The sequence below is a fragment of the Lepidothrix coronata genome, unplaced genomic scaffold, assembly GCF_001604755.1.
Source record: "Lepidothrix coronata isolate B3197 unplaced genomic scaffold, Lepidothrix_coronata-1.0 Scaffold75, whole genome shotgun sequence".
Taxonomy (NCBI): domain Eukaryota; kingdom Metazoa; phylum Chordata; class Aves; order Passeriformes; family Pipridae; genus Lepidothrix; species Lepidothrix coronata.
The window spans coordinates 6,410,293-6,434,550 of NW_016690255.1; the positions used below are offsets into that span (position 1 = coordinate 6,410,293).

At 40.2% G+C, this 24,258-nt stretch overlaps 2 protein-coding genes across 2 annotated transcripts in view; one reads left to right on the top strand and one right to left on the bottom strand.

The window, feature by feature from the left end:
- Positions 1-1,589: 1,589 nt before the first annotated feature.
- On the bottom strand, positions 1,590-21,879 carry IMPA2 (inositol monophosphatase 2). The gene is made up of 8 exons (XM_017819600.1): positions 21,760-21,879; positions 16,645-16,778; positions 12,116-12,220; positions 10,702-10,747; positions 8,335-8,443; positions 4,721-4,829; positions 4,389-4,540; positions 1,590-3,567 (listed from the first exon to the last, which is right to left on the bottom strand). Exons 1-8 carry the CDS (start codon positions 21,877-21,879, stop codon positions 3,452-3,454), a joined length of 891 nt encoding a protein of 296 aa, XP_017675089.1. The 3' UTR covers positions 1,590-3,451.
- Positions 21,880-22,052: 173 nt separating this feature from the next.
- The window catches only part of MPPE1 (metallophosphoesterase 1), a 33,372-nt gene continuing 31,166 nt past the window's right edge, over positions 22,053-24,258 (top strand). Inside the window, exon 1 of the mRNA XM_017819512.1 lies at positions 22,053-22,073. The gene's annotated coding sequence lies outside the window, so the exon portion shown is untranslated. The remainder of the gene's footprint in view (positions 22,074-24,258) is intronic.

Here is a 24,258-nt window from a genome sequence, read left to right on the forward strand (position 1 = left end):
ATGGCCAACAGGAACCAAATTTTTGATGAAATACGGAGAATACTGCCTGAGGCCTCCTAGGTAAGTGCTCCAATACATGCGTATTTCTTTAATAGCTAGTATAATCAAGGAGCAAATATCAGTCATTCAGCACATATGAAACATGCTGACATTTTTTCTGGAAAATCTGAAAAGCTCAACAAGACACACTGCAAAGGAATCAGCCACCAACCGTTTTCCTGGAGTTTACAGCTATTTTCACTCCTTATTCTACCAGAAGGCACCATTTGAGAGTAGACAAGCAAGACCGGAGGTATAAAATGTTTTCCACCAATGAGCTGGTGAGAGATGCAGACATGAACTGGGACAGCTCCAGTAAGCTGAGCACCATTTGCTTACAGAGGAAGCACTCGCTTTTCAGAGCACAGGCGTCTTTGTGCCAGTGTCCATGGAGAAAATCTTCATCCGTCTTGGATCCATTATGTACTCTCTAATGTATGTAGAGGAAAACAGTCGAAGTATTTTACAACAGCTGGCAGGGAAAAGAGTCCACATGTTCAAGCATTTGGGGGGATTTAAGTTTCCTGCTAATGTGCTGCACTAACTGTGCAATGAATGCTTGCACTCACAAGGAGAACTGCTGGACATGCATGCTGAGCAAAGTTTCATTTGGCTACCAAGAGAAAAGGAGGGGAGGACAAACTCCAGTACAATTTATTTCAGTCAATATGTGTAGTCAAACAGTTTTAAGGCTGCATTTTGATGCAAAGTCTGAACTGTTGTACTGTGGCTGCATCTGTGAAGGCAGCCGTCCTGCTTGCCCCCTCGCTGCCCCCTATGGTGCCTGAAGTCATCTGCTTGTGGTGGCCAGGGGCTGAATTGGCTTGAGAAAACGATCTGCCTGGAAAATAATCCTTTTTTGTTTACTGGGGTAATTTACAGGCAGATCACTTCACTCATCTGGTCCTCTGGAAGGGTTCAGAAATGTTTGTCCTGGCACATAGGTGACAGAGGAGGTGGGGGAGACAGGTTGTTGCTCCACATACACACTGCCAGTTTAACATACTTGAACTACAGCCCAAATAAAAACCAAAACTGCATCTTGGGCACAAATGAGAACTTGTGAATGGGTTTCTGCACCTCTCCCTTCCCACCACGCTTGGCTCCCAGCTTTGCGAATTCCTGGCATGTGCCATTGAAGTCGATGCACAGATTCCCCTGCTTTGCTGAGCTCTGGGACACCAAGGCATGCCAGCCCTAACTGGGTCAGAGACTTTCTTTGTACAAGTGGGCTGAGCTGCTGGGAAACCTCACTGGAGCCACGAAGCTGCTTCTCACACATGCTCCTCTCCCAGAGCAATGGCGGGGGACAGGGTTAGGAGGGGGAGCGGATGAAGTGGGGCTGAGCTTGCACCACACTTGACTCCCTGCCAGCATAAGCTTCCTTACAGAGCTTACAGTCACAGCACAAGCCCGAGTAAAGCTCCAGCTGCTCCCACGGCTGCCAAGGCTAAGCACCCTGGGATCAGAGCAGTGCCACCAAACTCTGCATCTGTCACTAGGATCTCCTCTGTGCTCAGAAAGTGGGGGAAGAGTGAACAAGAGACAAATAAGCCTATTAGTATTTATTATTTGTATTATTATAGCACCTCAGTGCCTAGTCGTGGACCAGAATCTCATCCTATTAGCACTTTGAAAACCCAGAGCCAAAGTCCCTGCCCCAGAGGGCTTACAATCTTCATTTCCAAATTGTGTGAGGGGGAGGGTAAAAAGAGATGGAAGGGGTAAAAGGGAGCAGTGACAAAACATTGATCACTGTGACGGAAAACATTGGTTTTCTGGTAAGAACCATCAGCTCTTAAATGCTTAGCTGGATTTAGACATTCTTCACACAGTCAATACTTTGCATTTCTCATGAAAAAAAGCATCAAAAATTCACACAGAATTTTTTGTTATATTCAGTGAAAAACATTTCTCGTTGCAAGAAACCCACACAAGGTTATTTTTTAAAAATACTGTTTAGTTTGTTCTAGGCAGATATCTGAACACATTTACAAAGTCTACACATGCAGTGTATAAAAAAAGTTCAAAATTTTAACCAACTTTTTTGGCTCATTCCTTTATTTAATTTGCACTCTTGCAAAAAAAGAGATACCTCCTAATTAAATTTCTGAAGATAAAATAGAAGTGATTTTATATAAACTACTTTTCTGGACACACTTGTATTTTCCCTGTGCTCCTTATTTAAAACATAATCTAAATAGAAATTATAACCTTGGCTAGATACAATGACAGAGAACAACTGTGTATTTGGGAAACCTATGTAACAAATTTTACAGGTTCTTCTGATCAAAAAGGGTGATTACAACTTTGTGCAAGAAGGGCATGCGGTTTACAACTTTTTGCAAGCATATCTTCTGTGCATATTTTTAATCACTTGCCTGTAAGGGGCCAAATCCTGCTGTTCTGCCCAAAGTTTCTCTAAAATCAACAGCTCCTTGACACTGTGCTCTATTCTGCTGGCCTCCTACTGTGTGTCATAGTTAATACTGTGAATAGCTCAGTTTGAGTTCAATATTCTTGGTTTTAACTATAATTACTCTATGGTAGTAAGTGTTTGCAGATTGGAGTATCTTACAGAGGCCTGTAGGATAGTATGATTTATACCCATGCAGAGGGATGAAGGGAAACAAAACTAGCTGGACAGTTTGTAAAATAATTAAACATTTTCCATGATCAGCTCTGCTATTTGCCATTTGGATAGCCCCGACCAGAATCACCTAAGTAACCTGTACTCTTTACCTGAAAATAACTTTCAATATTAGCTTTCTTCTATGCATTCTCTAAATTGCTGTAAACATCCAGGATATCCATATATATAAACATGCGCACGTGGGTATGTGTGTGTATACATGCATATATATGTATAAGTGTGTATATATATATATATATGTACACACACACACACATACATGTACATATATGGATATATAGCTATGACGTAGTTGGGAAACAACAATGTCATTTTTATTGCATTCTTAAGTATCATAGAACAAGGGTATTATAGGCACACATCTTAACTACTCATCCTTTACTACAGTCCTAAAGCTCATTTACCTGAGATCTGCATCTGTAAAAATAAAGTTCCATTTTTAGCTGCATGTTACAAAAGACTAAATATCAGCCCCACAGATATGAAATTACAACTTAATTTTGAGACTAATTTACTACCAGTAAAATACACTATCTTATAAAAAAGATACTGCTGAAAGAGATACATATTAAAAAGGAAACACGATTCTTAGAGGTTTAAAAATCTCCCTATGCCTTCTCACATCGTAATAAATTTATAAAAAATATTTGACACGGAAAATCTCCACAGAAAGCATCCTGCTGAAATCACATACCCTTTAAGCCACCCATCTCGCAAAAGTTACATGGTTCAGGAGGGCGAACTCCACGATGTAGGTATTCAATTCTCGTCATCCCGTCTGTAGTGAATAGTTTGTATTTCCTGAGCTATGAACATGGCCATCTCTCTAGTGCCCGCAGCAATCACTCGGCAGGACATAAGATCCAGAGGTCCCCCTGAGGACAAGAGGATTAATAAGAACTGTCTTAAATACAAGCCATGCTGTAATTAGAGAGCTTCAAAAACAACTGAAACAACTTCATACGTAGATCCTTTTGGGGTGGGAAGAACATCCTAATTCAGCAACTCCTGTCTGGACATCTCCAGCAAAAAATTATTTTGGAAAATTCTAGGTACAGAGCCAAAGTATGCAAGAGAAGCAGTGAATGCCTAGATTTGTTCAGCATCCAACAATAAATGCAATATTCCCTTCTAGCAACAGGAAGGGGTACAATAGAAATTAGTTCATTCAGCATAGCCTTTCTCCTAATCTGCCAGATCTTTCCAAAGTATCCAAGTATTGGTCACCAGTAAACCATTACTCTGAGATGTGTATCATCTAAATGAATAAAGTAATAATCTGGAGCTTGTGCTGTCCTTCACTCCCTCTGACTAGTTTTCAGTCATATATGTTCAGACTTATACCTCAGAGTCCTCCTTTCCTGGGAGGTTGCGTCTGTTGAATGTGTTCGGAGTCTGAGCGCACCTACCAATCTCCTGGGCTGGTTCTTTACTGTAAATATGATGCTTTAAAGGAATTACTCAAAGTCATGGAAATACACTGACTCAGGAGACCTTCAATGTGATGAAACCCCAGGCTGGAATTACATGAGTGTGTCCTGAATAACAGCCAGTCTAGTGGAGAGCACAGATGTTTCTACAGAATATTGCGAGCAACGAGATAGAGCCACAGGGGAAGGACTGCTCTGAGGTAACAAGTTGCCCTGAAGCAGCCACTCAATCCCCCAAAAGTCAGTGAAAACAAGGATATGCTCACCTGAAGTGTCTATCACAGTGCCGCCTGCCTCTCTAATGATGACAGTCGCCGCTGCCATGTCCCAGCAGTGTAACCCAAACTGGTAATAGGCGTCTGCAGCGCCGGATGCCAAGTGGCACAGAGCCAGGGTTGAGCTCCCAATGACACGGACCCTAAACTCCATGAGAAGGGAACATGGTAACATAAAGAAGAAAATGCCTTCCATTTCAACCTATGTTTTGAGATCACAAAATGTACAACATACTTGTTTGTTTGGGTTTTTTTTAAAAAAACTACTTGTTTTAATGACTTTTTTATCACAAATGTGAGACATATATTGTAAAGTATCTTACCCATGTGCTTGGGCCTTGAGCAATCTCTCAATGTTACCAAGGAACAATTTCAAAGTTGCAGGGTCACGTTTTGGACCAATTTCTGTTAAAATTAAGGCCTTCGAGATATCTGCAATGGCAGGGAGATGTTTCCATTAATTCAACAGCTTCCAGGTAGGTTCTGTAAATTCGTTTTTAAGTTAAACACTAATGGACTTTTCACACAAAACTAATTTTCATGTCCCTTTTTCTACCCCAAACTCTTTCATAGGATAAGTGGCAACTTTGCATAAACATTCAAGCAAAATTAGGTTTATCATATCAAATGATCTGCTCTAAGCATATTAAAAGAAAAAGAACAGGAAGATTAAAACCAAGAATGCATTCTTACATTCCTTCTCTTTCCATACATTGTTTTATTTCATTGATTGGTCACCTTTTGGCAAATTCACTAATATTAGCAGTCAACTAAAAATAATCCAGTGACTTAGTAACTATTAATGATGCTAATATATTCATATTTAAAAACAGGATGGTTCTTGAATAGGGAATTTTAATGTAATTTGTTAACCAATTCTAAACATCTAGGAGCACAGTAAGAGGAAAAAAATGTTTCTGACTAAATCATCAGTCACTCAGTAGTAGCTCATTCCAACATTTCAAAGACTGAAGACACCTTATGACAGAAAGAAATCCCATCTTATCACAAACTAAAGCAGCATCTTTATTCATAATAACATATGAATGCTCTGTTTGTCTTGTGTTCAGCAAGGGCAATTCTGACCTAGAGGAGGTGAAGGTATCAGCCTTGTGCACAAAGGAGAGACTCACAGTGACTTGAAAGCTCTTGAAGTAGTCCTCACGTGACATCTCAATATTGCCAGTCTATAACAAGCGTATGCCAATGTAGGTGGAGGTGGTTGATCAAATGCCAAGTGTCCCTGCTTCTGCTGTGCCAGCTGAACTCAGAGGCATTAGAGAGATGACAAAACTCAAAGGTTTAGCGGTTGATTACTTACTAACTATGCTGTGCCCAATGTCAGGTGTCACCTTCTATCCTGGGTTAGGGGCAAGGCATTCATTCAGATAGGGAACATCTACCTGCTTATTACAGCTAATTGCATAAGCTGAAAGTTCTCAGCAGACGTAGCAAGGAGGTTTTCAAAAGCAAATTAGGATGGAGTGAGACATTTAATTACCCAGGCTGCCAATGAATTTAGTATTGGAGATGAACATTATGGATTCAAGCAATGTGGTAAAATGGTTGGTGAGTAAAAGGTATGCAATTAGATTAAAAGTTACCGGGTGTCACAAATCTTAACCATAGGAACATAGACTTAACAACCATTTTTTAAACTACTACATTAAAATATAAAACCACCAATCCAGGCATGCTGTAGGGTATTTGTTATTTAGCTACTACTGAAAACTCTGGATGGCGAAAGCAATCTGCCTTAGCTTGTTTTCCATAATAGACCCAATTTACAATCAGAGACCATTTAATGCACACCTCATTGCTAAAACACACCAAGCATTCACACCACACCAGTCATTGTTAGGTTGTGACTAAGATACTTGTTCTTTTGAGTTATTAAATATATTTCTAATGCATAAATGGATCTCTGATTTTCATCAAGGCTACAGGGAGAAATTGGTTGAAGAGACTAAGGCAAGTAAGAAGGAGGTGTCTGCTTAGGAAAAGGAGCTGGCTGATCACAAGACTCAATGGGATTTCAGGAATTCAAGATACAAGATCAAATTTACTGACTATTCCTCATTCTGACAGAGGCCAAAAAATAAGCAGGTTTGGTAGAAAAGATTTAACAGTGATATGCATAGATTTATGAGGAAAAGAGCAATTCTGTTGACCACAAGAGATTAAAAAAAGAAAATACATTTATAGTATTAGCACATATAAGGCCTGATGTGAATCTAAGCATGAGAAGACAGTATCACTCAAGATCAAAGGGAAGATGGATCCTTCATTTAAGTGTATCCTAGCTGCTTGGACTCCCATACCAGACCTCTAAAAAATTGGTCGTTTACAAAGAACAGTGTTTGCCCTGGCTGTGATTTCAGTTGTTTAAATCTGAACAGTGAATGTACAGAGTACATCAATGTTATACAACGGTCACGTTTCCTGAAACAAAAGGCAGGAAATAACATGACAGCTTGGATCTCAAACACATTGTGGCCACCTCAATTCCAGTGGTGTGTGGAGGGAAACACAGTCTCTCTTCCAGGGCTGGTTCATTTCACTGAAGCCACAGCCCTTACAGAGCAACTGTGATTTAAACCACCCAAAACATCAGTAGAAGTGATACTAAAGTAGATCCAGCTTCACTGGTGAAAATTTCCCACCACCAAATGATATATCTCAAAACGAAAGAAAATTTCAAAGCATTTGGAAGGGCAGAAGGTCTACTTCCCTTGCTATGTTCTAGACACCCACATAGATCGGATGTCCAGAGGCAGGAAGACAGAAGTGACATGTGCCAAAATTGCTCCTTGATCAACTGGAAACCAGAACTCTCTGACCGCAAAAGAAAGTCAAGCCACTTCAACAGTGGTTCATCCAGCCCAGCTGGGAGCACCCCTAGTTCTTCCTAATAGTCTCTGCCAGCATGGGCTTTTGTGGAATATGAGATATTTGAGCACTGACAAAAATGTGAGGTATAATTAGTGATTAAAATCTTAGGGGTCATTGACTTTACATATTGCTCCACGTCTCTAAATAGGGAGACCCCAGATTACTACTAATTTAGGTGAATAGCCGAACTTCCCAAATTTCAGCGAAATTTTGATGCAGGGTCTGCTTGGGGTATAAAGGAAATCTCCAGGTTAAATTGCTTGAATTTACTGTGTTTTAAGCTAATTAAATCTCTTTGGGGAGAAATTTTTACCATCTCTCGTGTACAGTGATGTACATTTTTGGCATATGTCTGCTTCTGCCTACACCTGAGTGTTATGCTCTCCTCTGCATTTTAATTGACTAAAAGAAAACTTCTCTACACACGTCAGATTATTGTTATCTATTATCATTAGGCAAACAGATAGATCTATGACCCGGTTTACCAATAAAAGAATTCTATTAAAGTGTTGACGAGGTGTTGCTGGCTATCTGTACATCGAAACATACCTCACACGCAAGAGCAAGCTGTTAGAGAACCCCTAACGAAGCATGCATCCTTTAGTTTACTGTCAGCACGTATGCCTACAGACATAATACACTTTGTGACATGAAAGTTTATTGGAAAATAAGTGAATAACAGCCACTATAGTACTGTGAATTTGATTCACCATTCCCATTGCATCTTGCTTATAAAAAGTTATGCCAGTGTACAGCTGGAATGAAACTGGTGAATCTACACATTCTTCCTTATTTTAAACAATGGTTGTGAAGCAAAATTCTTTAGGATTACTTAAATAGTTCATATTCAGATGTATATTTTAAAAAGAAAAGGAGGAAAGTTGTGGTTTTTCAGAAAAAAACAAACACAAAATAACAAAATTATCATGCAGGTGAAATACTTTCCATCAGGATAATGATGTTCATTATCCTAATGATGATTTGCAACAACTCTGAAACAAAATTAACATATTCCTTTTAGAGTTCTAACAAAATCTAGACCAACCTGTCTCTTTTGATACCTGAAGCCTTTTGTCATTACAAAATGCCCCTTGACCTCTTCTACCAGTGTATAATCGTTCTTCAGTGCAGTGGTAAATTACACCAAATTCAAGCTTTAAGATTTTGAAAAGGAAAGAAATGAATGCAACTCAAATTACTCATCATAAATATAAACAACTACTAATGGCAGAAAGATCAGCAATATTTTAATTGGTACACATAATCAAAGATTATATTGATGCTAATAAACTGGAATATTTTTATTATTACTGTGATATTGAGATATAGGTCATATAAAATTCAGTTTATAAAGAAAAGTTAATGCAATGTGTTCCTGATCCTCTAAACTCTTACTTGCAGCTTGTTTCTGTTCACATGAGAATGGCTTAAATGCCAAGTTGATTTCAAATTCAATTGTATGTCTTTACTGAAAATATGCAAGTCCTCTAAGGTAAGATTCTGAATGCTCTGCTTTCGCTGGTGAGCAGTTACACTTTGAAGTAATCCCACTGACTCTGGCTGGACCCTGATCAGTCAAGCATCTAAATCAGAAGCCATGGCACACTGTTCATTAACAGTGGATGCTTTTGTATGCACTTCAACTTTCGTGATGCATTTAATTTGCCTGCCTTTTCAAGCAAAGCAGTACACTCTGGTCACTTGTTCAAATGTTTCTCTGTAAAATTATTTCGTTTACACATAAAAGTGAGAATCTCTTGAAGTCACAGGACTGCAAGAGAAGGAATTTGGACAGAAATAGCAAATACTGTGACCCTCAATGAAAGCTTAAAAAAATGTGCAACACTGGAATTTTTGTGGGATATTCTGTTTACCAATGAGAAGAGGGTCCAAATTTGACCCTTGGTATTCAAAATTTCCATTACTTTAATGGGTTTCAGCACAAGATTTTAAAGCACGTCACAAACTCCAAAGGTCAGCTCTGAAAATCACCCCTAGATAAGTACTATTAGCATTATTTAATTTAGGGGTGGACAGGTACACAAAAACTCAGTGACTTGCCCAAGGTGTCAGAAGTTGGCAACAGGGTCAAGAAAACATCTCAGATGTTTTCAGACTTGAAAATCTTCTCCTGCTGCACTCCTTGTTCATCAGAGACAATTCAAAGGAAATAGACTGTCCTCACTCCCTACCCTGAGGTCCCATCTAAACCAAGGGTTTTTTTTGAGGAACACACTATTAATAGTGTCTTTCCCTGAAGACATCTGCAGGAATTTCTTTGGTACATTCAAGGCTTATATTCAGGCCAGTTCCCTTGTGTGTACTTTGGCTCCTTTTCAGTTTACTACTTTTTTCTGCTTTTCCCATTTGTTTACTGAGGGAGATTTAACATCATTCCTTATTTTTGTTTCAGCTTTGTTTAGTTTACATAACCCAAAATACGCAGCATCAAAATCATTATGGTGTTTTAGAAAACATAAATATTAGAGAAAACTGTCTGGTAATAATATGTAGTATTCAAAAGGACCTCTGGGAATGAATAAATTTCAGAAAAGCATGGAAGTGTTTCTCTGCAGTTTCCATGTTTGAAAAGTCTAACCAAAGAAGTACACAACATTATTCTGTTTAAATCGGTATGAGGTACTAGCACATCTGAAAACTAGGTTGTTACTTAACAGAATTCTTGCTGGCTTCACTTAAAGCTATACTTATATTTAAGATTGTTGAGTTAGGCTGAAAGAGGCACATTCCTTGGCAATTTGAATAGCTAGTTAGTCTGTATATATCAAACTGTATACTGGCAACATCTGGAGAAAAGGCACTAGCATGAATGAGTACAGCTAGGAAACTCAATATGGCACATATGAAGTCAAGGTAGTCTCCCATCCTTGCTGTAATCAAGCTCTCATGTGGTAAATATAATTATTTTACTATGTTAAGAAAAATATAAAGGCAGATTAAATGAACTAGGCCCATAATTTTGCACTCTTCATAAAATCAATTCTAGATTGATTCATAGGAGGAGTCAGCTTTCACAGGTACTGCTAGCAGGAAAGAAGCAATAAAAATAACATAAGAACACTAGGAGATATGTTCAAATTATGAAGAGGCAGCACTATATTGAACTTACTATGATTTTTGTCTAACATAACCTTGCTCACACCAGTACTCCCTTTTTCTCCACATAAATCCTATAATATTTATAATAATTCATAAGAATTCTCTTTTAATTGCCAGTTTGCATCAGTAACTTTTGCAGGACTAAGATTTTAGATCAGTAAAGTGTGATCAGATGCATTTAAAAAGCATGGAAAAACCTGAGTAGTGACTGATTTTTTAAAATTTTTTTATTTAAACTTCCCACATGGTTTTGAGGCTTCTAGCCAACTCTCTTAAAGAATATACTTCATACCTCTTTGTTAACAGCAAATCCAATGCTTACTGCCACTGTTGGAAATCTGTGAAAAATAAGCAATGAAGTATTAGGGATGAAAAATCTCTCAACTTACTCCTTATGCAACTCTCTTAGGCAACAAAACCCCACATGGAGCTCTGTGAGCTTACTTGTGTCAAAATGCACTTGACATTGTACTATTTCTCCTTTGTCAGCCTCTTTAACTTTGTCAGTTCCTTTAAAAATGTAACAACACTGGAGAAGGCAAGAAGTAAACACATGAAGACATCACAATTTTTATACTAAACACGTTGTATATTTTAGTGATTTTTTTGCTTTAGTGTAATTGAATTATCCAGTATAAAATCACTAACGTTATAACAAGTCATCATTTTTAAGAGCACATTTTGTTCAAGTTATGCATCTGAGACAGCAACTAAGTTGCATGGAGATAACTTGCTGCTAACATCAACATAAAAAGAAACCAGTTCCTCTATGCTCACTTTTTGCAAAGTGATGATCATGTACTTAATTTGGTCCTTTTGATTACGGTATAATTCTTGCATTTTAAACGATGAAATAAATTCATTTCTTAAAAACATGTTTTAAAAAGGGCTTCAGAAATCCAGAAAATACTGCTAGAAAGAGGAAATTTCACTTAATTGCATGAAACATCATCACATGACACCTCACCTTCCCTTGAATTCTGTATAATTGCACTAAAAGTCAAGGAAATGCCTTTTTTTTGTTTTTATGACACAGGCAGTTACTTTCAGCCACTAACTATAAGGCAGAGCATAGTGAAGAGTTTTATTTAGAAATATTATTAATAGTCATTAGTTTACAACTCCTAGCATTCAAATGATGAATTAAAAGTCTTCATTTTTGCAGTAATGACCCCTAGATTTCGTTTTGCAGAGGTACTTTAGAAAATTAAAATCAGTATCTCTGTACTTAGTCTTCAGCTCTGCTCTACCTACGTGCCGTGGCTGTACTTCCCGGGGAAAAATGAAGCATTTGTGTTTGAAAAGGAGAAAACACCACTCCTAAAAGGAATGTGTAAAACCCACATAAGGCATTAGGCCAAGTGTCATTATAGCACAGCCTTGTTCCTCCGGTTCAGCTCAAGTCTCTGCACGTTCACATGCGGTTATATATGTAAACGAGCTGTGAGGCAAGAGCTCTGGGTCATTAGGCAGTCAGCAGAAACTTCAGCTTACCTTCAGATAACAGTGTAGAGCTCTCCCCAGCACAAACACAGCCTCCCTCAGATACACCATGAGAGGTACGAAGAAAGAGATAAAGGGATGACTCCTACTTGTGAGTCAAAGGAACAAACCTACCATGGTAAAGCACCTTTGAGAGGAAGGGTTGACTTGTGAGAAGCTACATGTTGCTTTTTGATGTGTTTCCCAGTTCACTGTCCATTTACCTGTGCACAAAGTTGCACGTTCCATCAACAGGGTCAATAATCCAGGTCGGACTGTCGGTGAGGACACATTTTGAACCTGCAGCAGTGGATTCTTCTGCAATAAACCTGCATTTGGTATGGGATAAAATAGGTATCCCAGAACATTAGCTTACATATGTGACTTGGAAAATACAATTCCATCTTTTAAGAGATAATTTTTCTCTCTCTATAACATTTTTGTATAAATGTAAACACACATATTGCTTTTTTAATTTAGGAATTAGGAACTTTCATAGAGACTTCGAAGGAGAGTTCTCAAATCTATAGCATACTATTTTACATGGTAAAAAAGAACTCTATTTATTTTCACTTTCCCAATATATCATTAAGAAAGTCATGAAAATGAATGCAGAAATGGATCTGAACTAGCATCCTTCGAACTCTAAAAGATTTCTTTTATGCAGAATGTAATTTTGTGGGTTAGGCCTGTCTCTTGCAGTAAGTAATATAAACTGCAAAGTGTACCTCCTTCTCTTTTGCAGTCAAATTCAGTCAGCAGGAAATAATGCACTTTTTGAAAATCCACAATCTCGCTCCTATTTGAATTTTACAGTGTGGTTCAGGAAATTAAAAGGTTTACAAAGCTAAACTTTCTTTTTCCCATGACCCAGAAAAAATCAACAAATTATTATTTTTTTTTGTTTGTTGTTTGGATGCATAAGGCACAGAATGAAATCTGAGGTCATACTCTCTTCTGTTGTTCTGTCCCAGTTTCTTTCAGCAATTTTTTTCTCCTTTTTCCCTGGGAAACAAACATCCAGTTCTGGCATATTTCCTATTGACCTTAATTATCCCTGCTGTCCCACAAACTGCTGAGGATCTCTTTCTATAAGAGCTGTGCAGGTGCTGTTCTCACAGGTTTTCATAAAGCCCTATATATACAGAAGGTATAGAATCCAGCTGCTAGTACTGAATCTTGCTGGTGGTTTCACATTCGAACAACTGGTAACGGTATTCAGAGTTCCTGCAAATACCTGAAGACAAAAAAGCTTATCTCAAAGCCACAAAGAGAAAAAAATGGATAAAATAAAGAGAAAATGTCTTTTGCAGAAACAGCTGCCTCCCTAGGACTAGAGCAGCAGCTATTTTCTTTTGTGTCTTCACCATGTACTGCATGATTCCAGATGACAATTGCAACCATGAGCTTAAAATGTTCTGCAGAGAGCACAGGAGGAGACTTCTTGACTTTTCCAAATGTTACTCTGCCTTGACCTCTGTAGAAACAGACGGCATTATGGACCCCCAGTCGGTATGAAAAGGGAACTAGGAAGTGTTTGTTACTATTTTCATCTCCATTAAAGATAACAACTGAAGGACAAAATGCTCCTGTACAACTGAGAAATGAGAAAGACTTGAACAAGTGTTTGAAATTCTCAGTTTAATGTAACACTTTGCAGACTCCTGTCTGTAAATATTCCATTATTTTGTCTTGTTGGTGCTGTATCGTTTGACTTTGGCTTTTAAAAATCCTGTAATTAGCACCTAAACCCAACCACACACTTTGTGCTGCTAGCTGCAGAGGAAGCTCATCTTGCAGTTGAAGCAGCTTAACATCCCACTTCAGATTGTCCATCTTCCACATAAACTATGCCTCTGCTTCAGCCTTCTGCCAGCTCCCCCTGCCAGAGCCTGAACTGTAGCCATTGTCTTGCCAGTCAGAGAAAGGTGAAATGAGAACCTCTTTAAAGATAGGAGTATTTTTGTGTAAGATGACTTGCCCTCAAGTGTTGCAAGCCTGTCCCTCGCCTTTCTCTTACAACGGGGGTGTGATGCTGCAGTCCTTGGGTTCAGAAATGCTAAAATGAAGCTGGGGCACAGCAGTGCTGTTGATAAAAGTCTTCATGCTCAAGGGCAATTTTTCCAAAATGTAGGACAAATTAGGTGCACATTTTATGAAATCTGGGCTGATAGGTTAAAAAAAAGCCCTTGCTGCTCTACAGCACTGGGAACTGTGAGAGTCCCTCAAGGTCAACATCAAATGTGTTGTTCTATGTCCTCTAAAAACCCGCAAACTAAGCAAAACACTCAGCGTGAAGTACTGGAGACCAAGTCTTAGGAACAGCTTGAGAAGTGGGAGGGGTAGCCATCTTATTAAAACAGTTAATTTAATATGACATCCTGCCAGCTCTGCCAACCTCTCTTCAAATCTGGATTACAGTTTACTCCCACTGAAAATGAGTCTAGTAATTTTAGCCAAGCCTTAGAGTACATCTGTTCATACCATGGTGCCGCTCTGAAATTCATTGCTGGAACAGCAGGGAAATTGTAACATCACATAAACTGCAGCAGGAGTGATACCCTGTGAGGTATAAGAGGTTCAACTGGGGCTGTCCCTCACCTAACCCCTATGGGGGTCTGAGGGCAGAAAGCTGGGAAGCTAGGGTTGGATGTCACCCTCTTTAACCGCTGTGTCCTGGTTTTAATGTCTACAGATTTAAGGCCACAAATAATACAAAGGATGCTTGTGTAACAATAACACGCGTAAATGGTAGGATAGCCTTTTTCAACCAGTAGCCCCTGGTATTCTGGCTGTGCCTACCCACAACTCCAAGATTTGTCAGAAAAAAATATCCTTTTGAAAAGACTCACATGGACCATAACAGAGTACTAAAGAGTGAGCACAGATGAAAACGTGAGTGAAGCATGAAGGAACATGATATATATCACTCAGCCAAGAAGAGAGAAGAAAGGAACAAGGGACAGAACTACCTTTTGAACAGATTTTCCTAATATTTCTCTTTACTTTTGAGTACATTTTCAATATGTCAAGACTCATTACTGCCACAGTGCAAATGGTACAGATTCTAATAAGATCCCTTTTCCTTTTTCTAACTCCTAAAATACATTTTTTTTATTCAGAGACCATAAGAATCAAGATGATTTAGAACAAGAAGAAATAACAGAAATCTTCAGTGCTGCTTTCAACAGCCAGGTTAGGGGAAAGACTGAACGCAATTTAAATGAACTTTTAATGTTTGCATTGCACTGTAATTTAACCCTTGCTTGCTATTGTAGACTCCTCATTGCAAGTGTTTAATTGAATTTAATTTTAAATTTAATAAAATTAAATTTAGTTTTAATCTGAATAAATTCTATCCAAAACCTACGGCCAATATAAAAAAAAAATACTTGTCTTGAAGAAATGGCAATTCCTTCATTTACTTATAAAGTCAGAAGTTAATTGTGAGGAGTTGATAGAGTCAAGGATTTTTCAGTTCCTGGGTCGAAGTTGACCTTACAACTTTTGTTCCCATTCTGAGTAATCTGAGTGCTTCTGACAATTCTCATTTTATGTGAAATGTGTATGTTTTACTTTCTCTGCCAGACTGTTCAAGGAAAAAAAACCTAATGTAAGAGCGGAGATGAGAAAAGAGCACAGCCAGCAATAGCAGAAGGAATATTACACAAATAACGGGCTTGTAAAGCCTGGCACTCTCTAGCAAAACACAGCCAAGAACCACAGATTATGCTGTACAGTACTGCTTCAATATGCCATCACACACAACACGTGTTTAGAAAGCCATATTTAGTATAAAATATTCTTTCTGCTCCTTCTTATAGTGGTGGGGGTTTTTTGCCCAGCAGCATCGCCGACAATCAGATTAGTAGCTGAGCCCTCCAGATTTTCTTCTTTGTTGATTTCTGCACAGCACTAGAATGCAAGGCTCATCTCCACCAGAGATGCACGCAGTTAGAAGGAAGTCACGCAGTAATTAAGGCACACACAGGCTCTGTGGGAAGATGAATTTTATCCACTGAAGTCAAATGTAGAAATCAATTGCAGAGTCTCTGCAGCCAACCAAACCCGGCCAACTAATACAAAACCTCTCTCTAACCTGTGCATGCACTGAGAGTTGTTATTTTCAAGTTGGCCAGAATAATTCAACAGGAGTCAACAATCTGATCTCTTTTTAAAACCTTGGGTTAACACCCCATGTAGTAATTTATAACCTGTTTATGTATAGGCATCAATCATGATGATGATGATGACGATAAAAAACCCTGCTTCTCCCTGATTTTGGGATCCTATGTGATTAAATATGATATCGTCTTGACCTGGCAAACATGTGTGTGTATGATGGCAAAAAGAAGTGAAGGAAAGGTCTGCAGGTTCAGACCTTTGCTATCACATATTTCAGCTATATTTTTACAGATATCTTTAGCATCATTCTTATACAACAGGGAACAGATCAGTAGTCTGAAAATCATGGAGATCCATATGAAACCTTCACACATGATGTCCCTACAGGGGAAAGATTGCTATTAAATACATATATTAAGAAACATAAATATTAGAAAATATAAAGCACTAAGTATAGAGAAATGGTACTTTTTTAAAAATAGGAGTCCTATGAAAGTGTCCAACAACAGTAGGTTAATATCTAAGAAAGATATGCAGACTTCTAAAATACCCTTTAAATGCCAGTCAGATATGCAGCACTTAAAGGACAAACAAAGGTCATTGATAGTTTCTTACTATAGGCACTCACCTGTGGGAGGGAAACTTCTCTTTCAGAACAGAAATAATTAAATTTTCCACAAAATGATCAGTTTCTGTCACAAGGTCTGCTGCAGATGTCTTTGTGGACACTTGTTTTTCCTCTGTGAGAGCTTTCCTAATAATCTGAAACAGAAGTTCATAAATCAGATTTGTTGGGCACTCAGCCTATGCATACTAAAATAATATATTTACTGAAAAATAAAGCTAATCCTGAAAAACAGCTGTAGGCCTAATTCTACCAGAGGCTGTTCTAATTCTTTTGATGAAAAATCCTTCTGAGCTAATGAGTATTTTTTTGGGAACAAGGCATTTTGAATCATTCTGCAAAAACCGCTCTTGACAGTTCAGAAAAGGATTGATGACTGCAATGCAACTAATGAAATAAAAGGATGATAGCAGCCCTCATGATTTAGAAAATTCCAAAAAAATATACAAGATAAGAAAAACCCTTCAGGCTCAGGATTTTTTCCACAGAAACTTCTTTTTCTTTTTCTCTTTCTCTTTTTTTTTTTTTTTTAAATTTAGAGGGCTAATATCCCACTGCTGTTCTACTTTAAAAGACATGCAATAAGGTAAACTCCACTAGTTTCTTTCTTTGCCAACAAAGACACACAGTTTATTTTTTCTCGTTGGTTTTTGGAACTTCAAATACTGACCACCCACTAGCTCCCAAAGAACTGCTATATATTTAACAAAACCAAAAATTTAGACTTTTCCCCAGATATGAAACCAATTATCTAAACCTGGACTCTCTTCTGGGAAAGTTTTTATCTCATTCTCAAGGGTTTTACTGTTACAAGCTCTGAACTCTGAACTAAACCACATCAAGTGCAAATGCACATAAGGGAAAACAATTAATGAAAGATTTTTCCCATTTTCCTTCTGTGTTTTTTTTCCCCACTTCTTCATTAAAAAGAAAAATAAAGGAGCAGGACGCAAAAAGAGATAACTTACTTTTTAACCAGTAAAAATGATAAATTATTTGAAATTAGGAAAACCAAAACAAAGCAAAAGTTAAGTACCACTTATTTGTGTAGAATTATATTACCAAAACCCAGCAGCAACAAGACTAATATTCCAAGTCCTGTCAATTGTTTATCTAAATTTCCATTGATCAAAGTATTTTAAAACCATTGAGAAATATTCGATGACCACAGAACACAGTTCCGCTGTATTATGCATGGGAAAGGTAACCAGAAACTCACAAATTTCAGTTTCAGCTCTTGGTTTTCACAGTACAAAATAATGTGTTTGAAGGGTGTGCTGGTTGTTCTGACAAGTAATGGGTATTGCTGACTGTTGCCTTAGTCCAGAAGGCGTCTGGACAAGTGTTTCTCTTTTGTGAGCTATAAAACATCAGTTGTGCCTATACACTGAGCTTGTATGGGCAGGTAATACTTTTCAGTTTGAGTTTGTGCTAAAGTTTATTATTGTATATCAAAATATTAACCACACCTAATCGTTTTACTCCCCTCACTGCCCTGTGTGGTTTTCTTGAATGTTTTACCATAGAAGCATAAAAGCACAGCTCCAGGAAGGCCCTTGGGCTTCTCTTCGATCCACAGCAGAATGCAAAACGCTCAAGCTACCTCAGTTGTGTATTCTAAAAGAAATTGCTATGCTGATACTTTTTATTGCTCTTCTTTACTTTTGTGTTGCCTATACTGCTCAGAACCTAAGAAGATTTTAATTTCTTCTTTGCAATGCCAAGTTCTTGACTTTTATTCCATTTTAATACACTGTAGATTGAGGATGTTTTTGCAGCCATTCAAATCACTATGTGCTACAGCTCAGCAGGGCAGTGAGATCACACCTGAGCTTTGCTGCAAAAAGAAAAGCTGAGATGAAACCTCTCTCCTGTGGATGTGCTCTGCAATAAGCTGATTTCATCATATGCTCCAGCACTTGATTGCTCCTGTTTGAATACAGACCTTTGCACATCTCAGCTTCAAATTTAATATTTCTCATTTCTGATCCTTTACCCAGTTGTTCATGACCATTTTTAACTTTAACCCTGTCCATTTCCCTGGTAGCCTGCATGTGCCAGCATGAGGCTCCCATCACTTTGGAGGTGGGAAGCACCAAGGGTGTGACTCCAGTATAAAGTGGTGGCCGATGGTCTTTTCATTCATCTCCTCTGTGGGCCCATGCCAAGGAGGCATGACACACATTTACCAGCCTGACACTGGACTGCCTCTCCTCACCTTCTGTGCAACCTCAAGAGGAGAGCAGGAGAGAAGTCATGATGCTGGGCTGAGGTCACCAGCCACAAATGGGCACCACATCTTTAGAGTCTTATCCGCAGTACCAGGTGATGTTGCGAGACGGACGGGTCTAACTCTGCCTCTTACAAAGGGAGCTCATATGCATTTGCTCCAGCTTGTACACGTATGCAGTCCAAGTCAGAGCTGCACACAAAGAACACATTTCCTGCATAATTGATGAAACAACTTTTACTCTTTAGAAAATGATCAAATAGCTCAGAACAGCCCAGAATCCAATTTGTCTTGAATAATCCCTGAAAATCACCTGCCTACAGAGTGTTAGAGCCTGGTGCCTCAGAGTACTTTGAGAGTATCACTCAACTCGTCTCCTTGCAGAAGCCTTACAATAAGGTTTGTAGATACCTCCTGTAATTGCCTGATCTTTCCAGCTGGGCACGGAGCTCCATAAAAGTCTCACTCTAGGTAACAGGCATCAGGTAAGCAGAAGACCAAAGGAACTACAGGTTGATGAAATGGAAAGAGATGATTGCATCTTATCACTATTATACAAAGAAATTGGTAGCCAAGATCCTGTAATCTGGCTGTAAACATATTTTATTACATTTTATCACTGTATTATGGACTGTCCCTAGATTACAGAGATTTTACAGCAAGAAAAAAAAAGAGAAAATCAAAAGAAAAAAAGTAGTTTGTGTGGGCTTCAACATGCTATCTTCTAGGGTCAGGTTCTTGTTTTCACCCGGATTGTTTTGGTGAAGTTTTTCCAATTCTGCAACTCGAGAGAACTGTGTAAGTATTACTCGGTGCTCTCAAATACTATCAAAGATGCAGAGACTAGTCATGCCTGTTTTTCTTGTGCAAAAAGTCAAACCTACAGGTGTACTCAAGCGAACATGGCAAGGAGAGTTTACTCCCAGAAAAAACAAAAGAGACGTCTGAAAAAGTGCAGTTACATGTGGCCTTATAGAATGAATTAGACATAATTTTAAAGCAGGTCAATTACAGAGATTACAAAATCATGGCCATTCTCAATATGAAACATCCCTATATATTTAAGGAGAGCCTGTGATATTTCGTAAAAGTAAGAGAACTAAATAACAGGATGGGCAAAAAGGCAATGATTTTAACCTAGTAATATTCGTTACTCCAGCAACATAATTTTTGACACATACTCAAGTAATCACTTCTTTATTGCTCTTTTAAGTTCAGAAGAGTTACTGTTACAGAGTACAGATGCCTATCTGTGGAAAGGAGATGTATTTTACTCATGAAACATAATGTAATATAAACCAAACAGTTGTGTAAGCCAAAAGGGGAGACCAGAAAACTGCTGATGAAAATAACCCCCATTTTTATCAATCAATTTTCAACAAAAATCCAGTCCTATTAAACCCATGTTACACTGCATTTTACATCCTTACCTGTAGCTACTTTTGGCAATAGCTGGATTGATGCTTAAATAAAAGATACAGCCCTACCTGCACCTTTTCTGCTACAAGGATCTCCAATGTCTTTTGTAACAAAAAGAATCCTTACCATGACAAAATTAATAACAATAAAAAAATACCCAGTTTCCGAAGTCCTATTAAACAACATCCTTGGCTTGTTTAAATTTGGCCTACCAAGGAATCAGCTATTTTCTGCCACTTGCAAGGTAGAAATGGCAAACTGTGAACTAAAAAGATTCAAGGATTAGTCTTCTGGGATGTTTATTTCTTCCAGGAAAAGGTTCTGTGATTTTCTGGCTGAGTAAAATGACTGGAGAAGGTTACAGCTGTCTTTACAAATTGATATTTTGAGAAATAAGGTGTGGAGTCTTGAGCAAGTCATGAGTCTCTCTTGTGAAATGGCTGGCAGAATGAGTATGCTGGAGAAACTCCTGTTTTGAGAGTCTGTGAGTGCATGACCTGTCATCCTGATTTGGATTATCCATTTAGCACTTGCATTATTAAAGCAAGTCTCCTCTCCTCTGGCATTCTGTTCATCTTTGTGTATGTTTTCTACTAAGGAGAAAATATGTTTAACAATGTATTAAGGAAAAGTTATGGGGCCCCTTAAATCACAGTGTACAGGTACAAAGTTTGTTTCAAAACAGAGCAGAATGGAAGCAAGAAAGAAATACATGTCGCTCATGTTTGTGTTTTACCCGATTTCTCAACCAAACAATCTGCTGATCCTACTTCTTGAATCTGTTAGACCTGGTGGAATTTTTGCTGTTGCATACAGTGTGGGCCAGGATGTCTCCTGAGACGATTAACATTCTGCTGTGTCAAAACACGGATCTGAAATAAGCTAAGTATCTTTGCCGAAGACACAGCTGACTTGTCCCCAGCAAGTGAATTTCAGTCACTCTGAACACTGTGCTATATATAACAAGACAAAACCTCCCCGACACGACTATTTTCCTCTGCACAGGCTGCTCAAAAACAAATGTTGGCCCCGAGGGATACAGACCTTCGAGGGAAGTGGCACAGAGGGAGAGAGGCCCCGGAGGGATGGGGCACCAAGGGATGGGGGCCCCCCGAGGGATGGGGGCCCCGAAGGATAGGGCCCCAAAGGGAGGAGGCCCCTAGGGATGGGCCCCCGGATGCATGGGCCCCCCGAAGGATGGGGCCCCCCGAGGGAAATGGCCCCGAGGGATGGGGCCCCCAGGGGCTGGGGCTCCCCGAGAGATGGAGACCCCACTGCCGTCATCCCTCCCGCGGCACAGGGAACCGGCCGAGGGCTCCGGCGCTGGGCCGGCAGAGCGGGCGCCGAGCCCTGCCGTCCTCCTCCCCCTGCCCAGCTCTGTGCCCGCACGGCCCTTCCTTAACCCGCGCTGGGAGAAGGCTCCCCCCGCGGCGGTTCAGCCCGTCCCGGCGGTGCCGGCCCCGTCTCACCTGCCCGGCGCGGCGCGCCAGCTGCACCGCCACCTCCGCGCACTCCTGCCAGGGGTCCCCTGCGCCGCCGGGGGCCGCCGCCGCCCGCCCTTCCTCCTCGTCCTCCTCGCACGGCTTCATCGCGGCGGCTGCGCTGCCCGGAGCGGGGCCGGGGGGCGCGGGGGGCCCGGCTGCCCGCCCAGGAGCGCCCGCCGAGGAGGGTGCCCGGCGCTGTCACTGCGCGCCCCGGCACCGCCCCGCCGAGCGCAGCGGGGCGGAGGGAGGCGGCCGCCGCGCTCAATGGGGAAGGCGCGGCTGCTGGGCGCTGACTCTAGGTAAGCCCCGGGGGCGGAGGAGGGCCGGTAGAGGCGGGGAGTGCCGCGGGGAGCAGCGGCGAGGTCGCGGAGGGCGGGATGCGGAGGGCAGGATGCGCCGCACCGCCATCGCCGTGCCTCGGCGCCCCGCCTGACATGGCGCCGGTACCGCCGGGATGGGGAGGGATGGGGCGCTCCTGGTTGCCAAGAGATGAGGAGCCGCCGTGCTCCCGGGAGGGGCACCGCTGCCTCCGTCTCCCAGGGCGATCCCGGAAAACGGTGGCCCGGCTGTCAGCGTTACCGGGACTTTGGGGTAAAAGCTGGAGGCTGGCATCGGCCATCTCAGGAGTGAAGGGGGAAAGTGGGGGAAAAGCGGCTTCGGGAGTGGAAAGGGCAGTTCAGGTTTTAAAGTTCAGCAGTTTGCCAGTGCTTGAGAGTTCAAATGTGTGGTGAGAAATACATTGCCCTTCAGATTTTTCACTTGGCTTCGTGAGTCATTTTGGATTTATCAAGGATGAAGAGAATTCAGAACTGACAGTTCCAGAATCCGTATAAGCCAAATTGCCATGCGTTTGAGTCGGCGGAGTAGGGGACAGATAGCTGAGGGATTCTGGATCCGCCTTGGAGAAGGAGGGCAGCCCACAATGAATACACGCTTATGCAATAGAGCAGTCAGACTGTAGTACTTAAAACACCGAGGGAGTGTTGGGAACACACACTTTATCTGTCAGAGTGAGGTTTTTCCAAATGACTTGTTCTGATGCACACTTGGCAGTGAATGGGAAAAAAAGAGTCCGAGGATTGGGTCCATCAGCGTAGCTTTTTGAAAGATGCATTAAGTACATCGAGCGTATGAAACCTGCTATTGTCTTTCAGCACCTGCTTTGTGGTCGAGGGTTTCGTTTTCAGGGCTAGAATAGATATGCTTTAGTGGTGAACACATTTGCATGAAGAAAACTGCATAACACCACCACTTACTACCTCTGAACACAAAATTAATTATTTTTCTAGAGTCTAGGCTAAATTAAATTGACTTGGGTATTATAGCTAACATAACAGACCCTAAGTCTAGATCTATTTTCTTGTATTGTTTATCTTGTAGGACACAGATGACTTTGGGATGAGAGGGACACTCCTGCCATATGTAGTTCACAAAAATAATAGACACCTTTTAAAATAAAACATTTGGACCTTTTCCTTCTAGAGCAAGTGACTGGACTTCATGGATTGTAGCACAAGAATTCAACTTCATTCTTTAAATTTGTAAATTGTGCTATTCTGGCTGTGAATAGCACAAAGACAGCAAGGCTGTCAGTCTACTTGGTGAAACAATTTTTAGTTCCCATTTTGAATTAGAAAAAAAAAATGGTAACAAACACTGAGAAGATGAATTAACTAATATACAAAGTTTGGAAGTTTAGCTTAAATATGAAATGATGAAATATTTTGAAGAAATCCTCACCAAATGTTTGTCAATCTTTCTGCTGACTGATTATTCTAAGTTGTTTCTTCAAACATGTATCTGTTTTATTCTTATGTAAGATTAGTTTCCTTAAGTGCAATAACCCTACAAACATGCAATATAGTATAGAACAGAACTGCTCTGGATTCTTCCTTAACCTTAGTTTCCTCTAGGTTTTGGAAGTCTGTGCTTTTCATTGCTGCCATGCTGAGCATGGCTGTGGGTGGCGTCAGGACCTTCCCTAGAGAGTTTCTGTGCAGGGGCAGATGGGTGAAGGTATTTCCTGGTGAGGTTTGTGGGCTGCTGAGATGTAGCATAGACAGCTTTAACTTTGGTAAATTAGAAAATGTGCAGTTAAAGATGGCTTTGCATTCTAGGAAGCATCTCAGACCACAATAAAAGTGTGTTTTTCCTTGAAAGACAAGTTTTAGTTACTGAATTCACCAACAGTAAAAAGTCTATACCTTTTGCTGAAACTGGCTAGGTCCCATTCTGATGTAAAGTAGATGGTTTCCTCCCATAAGTCTCAGGTCTGCCTCAATACCTGGAGATTTGTTGTGATTAGGCTGCCACAGGTGCATTTGAAAGGTCTGTTTAACTCACATTTTAAAAGCAGAGCAGTATGAACGATAGTGTAGTTGGCAGGATGCAGAAGTATCCTTATTGAAGGTAACTGCAGAAAATCATCATCACAGAAAAGTACTGTTGCAAAGTGGGGAAGTGCTCTCCTCAATATTATTCTAA

What these genes read in the sequence shown, in the direction of transcription:
- IMPA2 (XM_017819600.1), bottom strand. Translation starts at nt 21,879, where the DNA reads ATGAAGCCGTGCGAGGAGGACGAGGAGGAAGGGCGGGCGGCGGCGGCC. An exon ending in CTCAAGGCCCAAGCACATGG is followed by an intron (nt 4,541 to 4,720) that starts GTAAGATACTTT and finishes CATGGAGTTTAG; the next exon opens with GGTCCGTGTCATTGGGAGCT. An exon ending in CACTGTGATAGACACTTCAG is followed by an intron (nt 3,568 to 4,388) that starts GTGAGCATATCC and finishes TCTTGTCCTCAG; the next exon opens with GGGGACCTCTGGATCTTATG.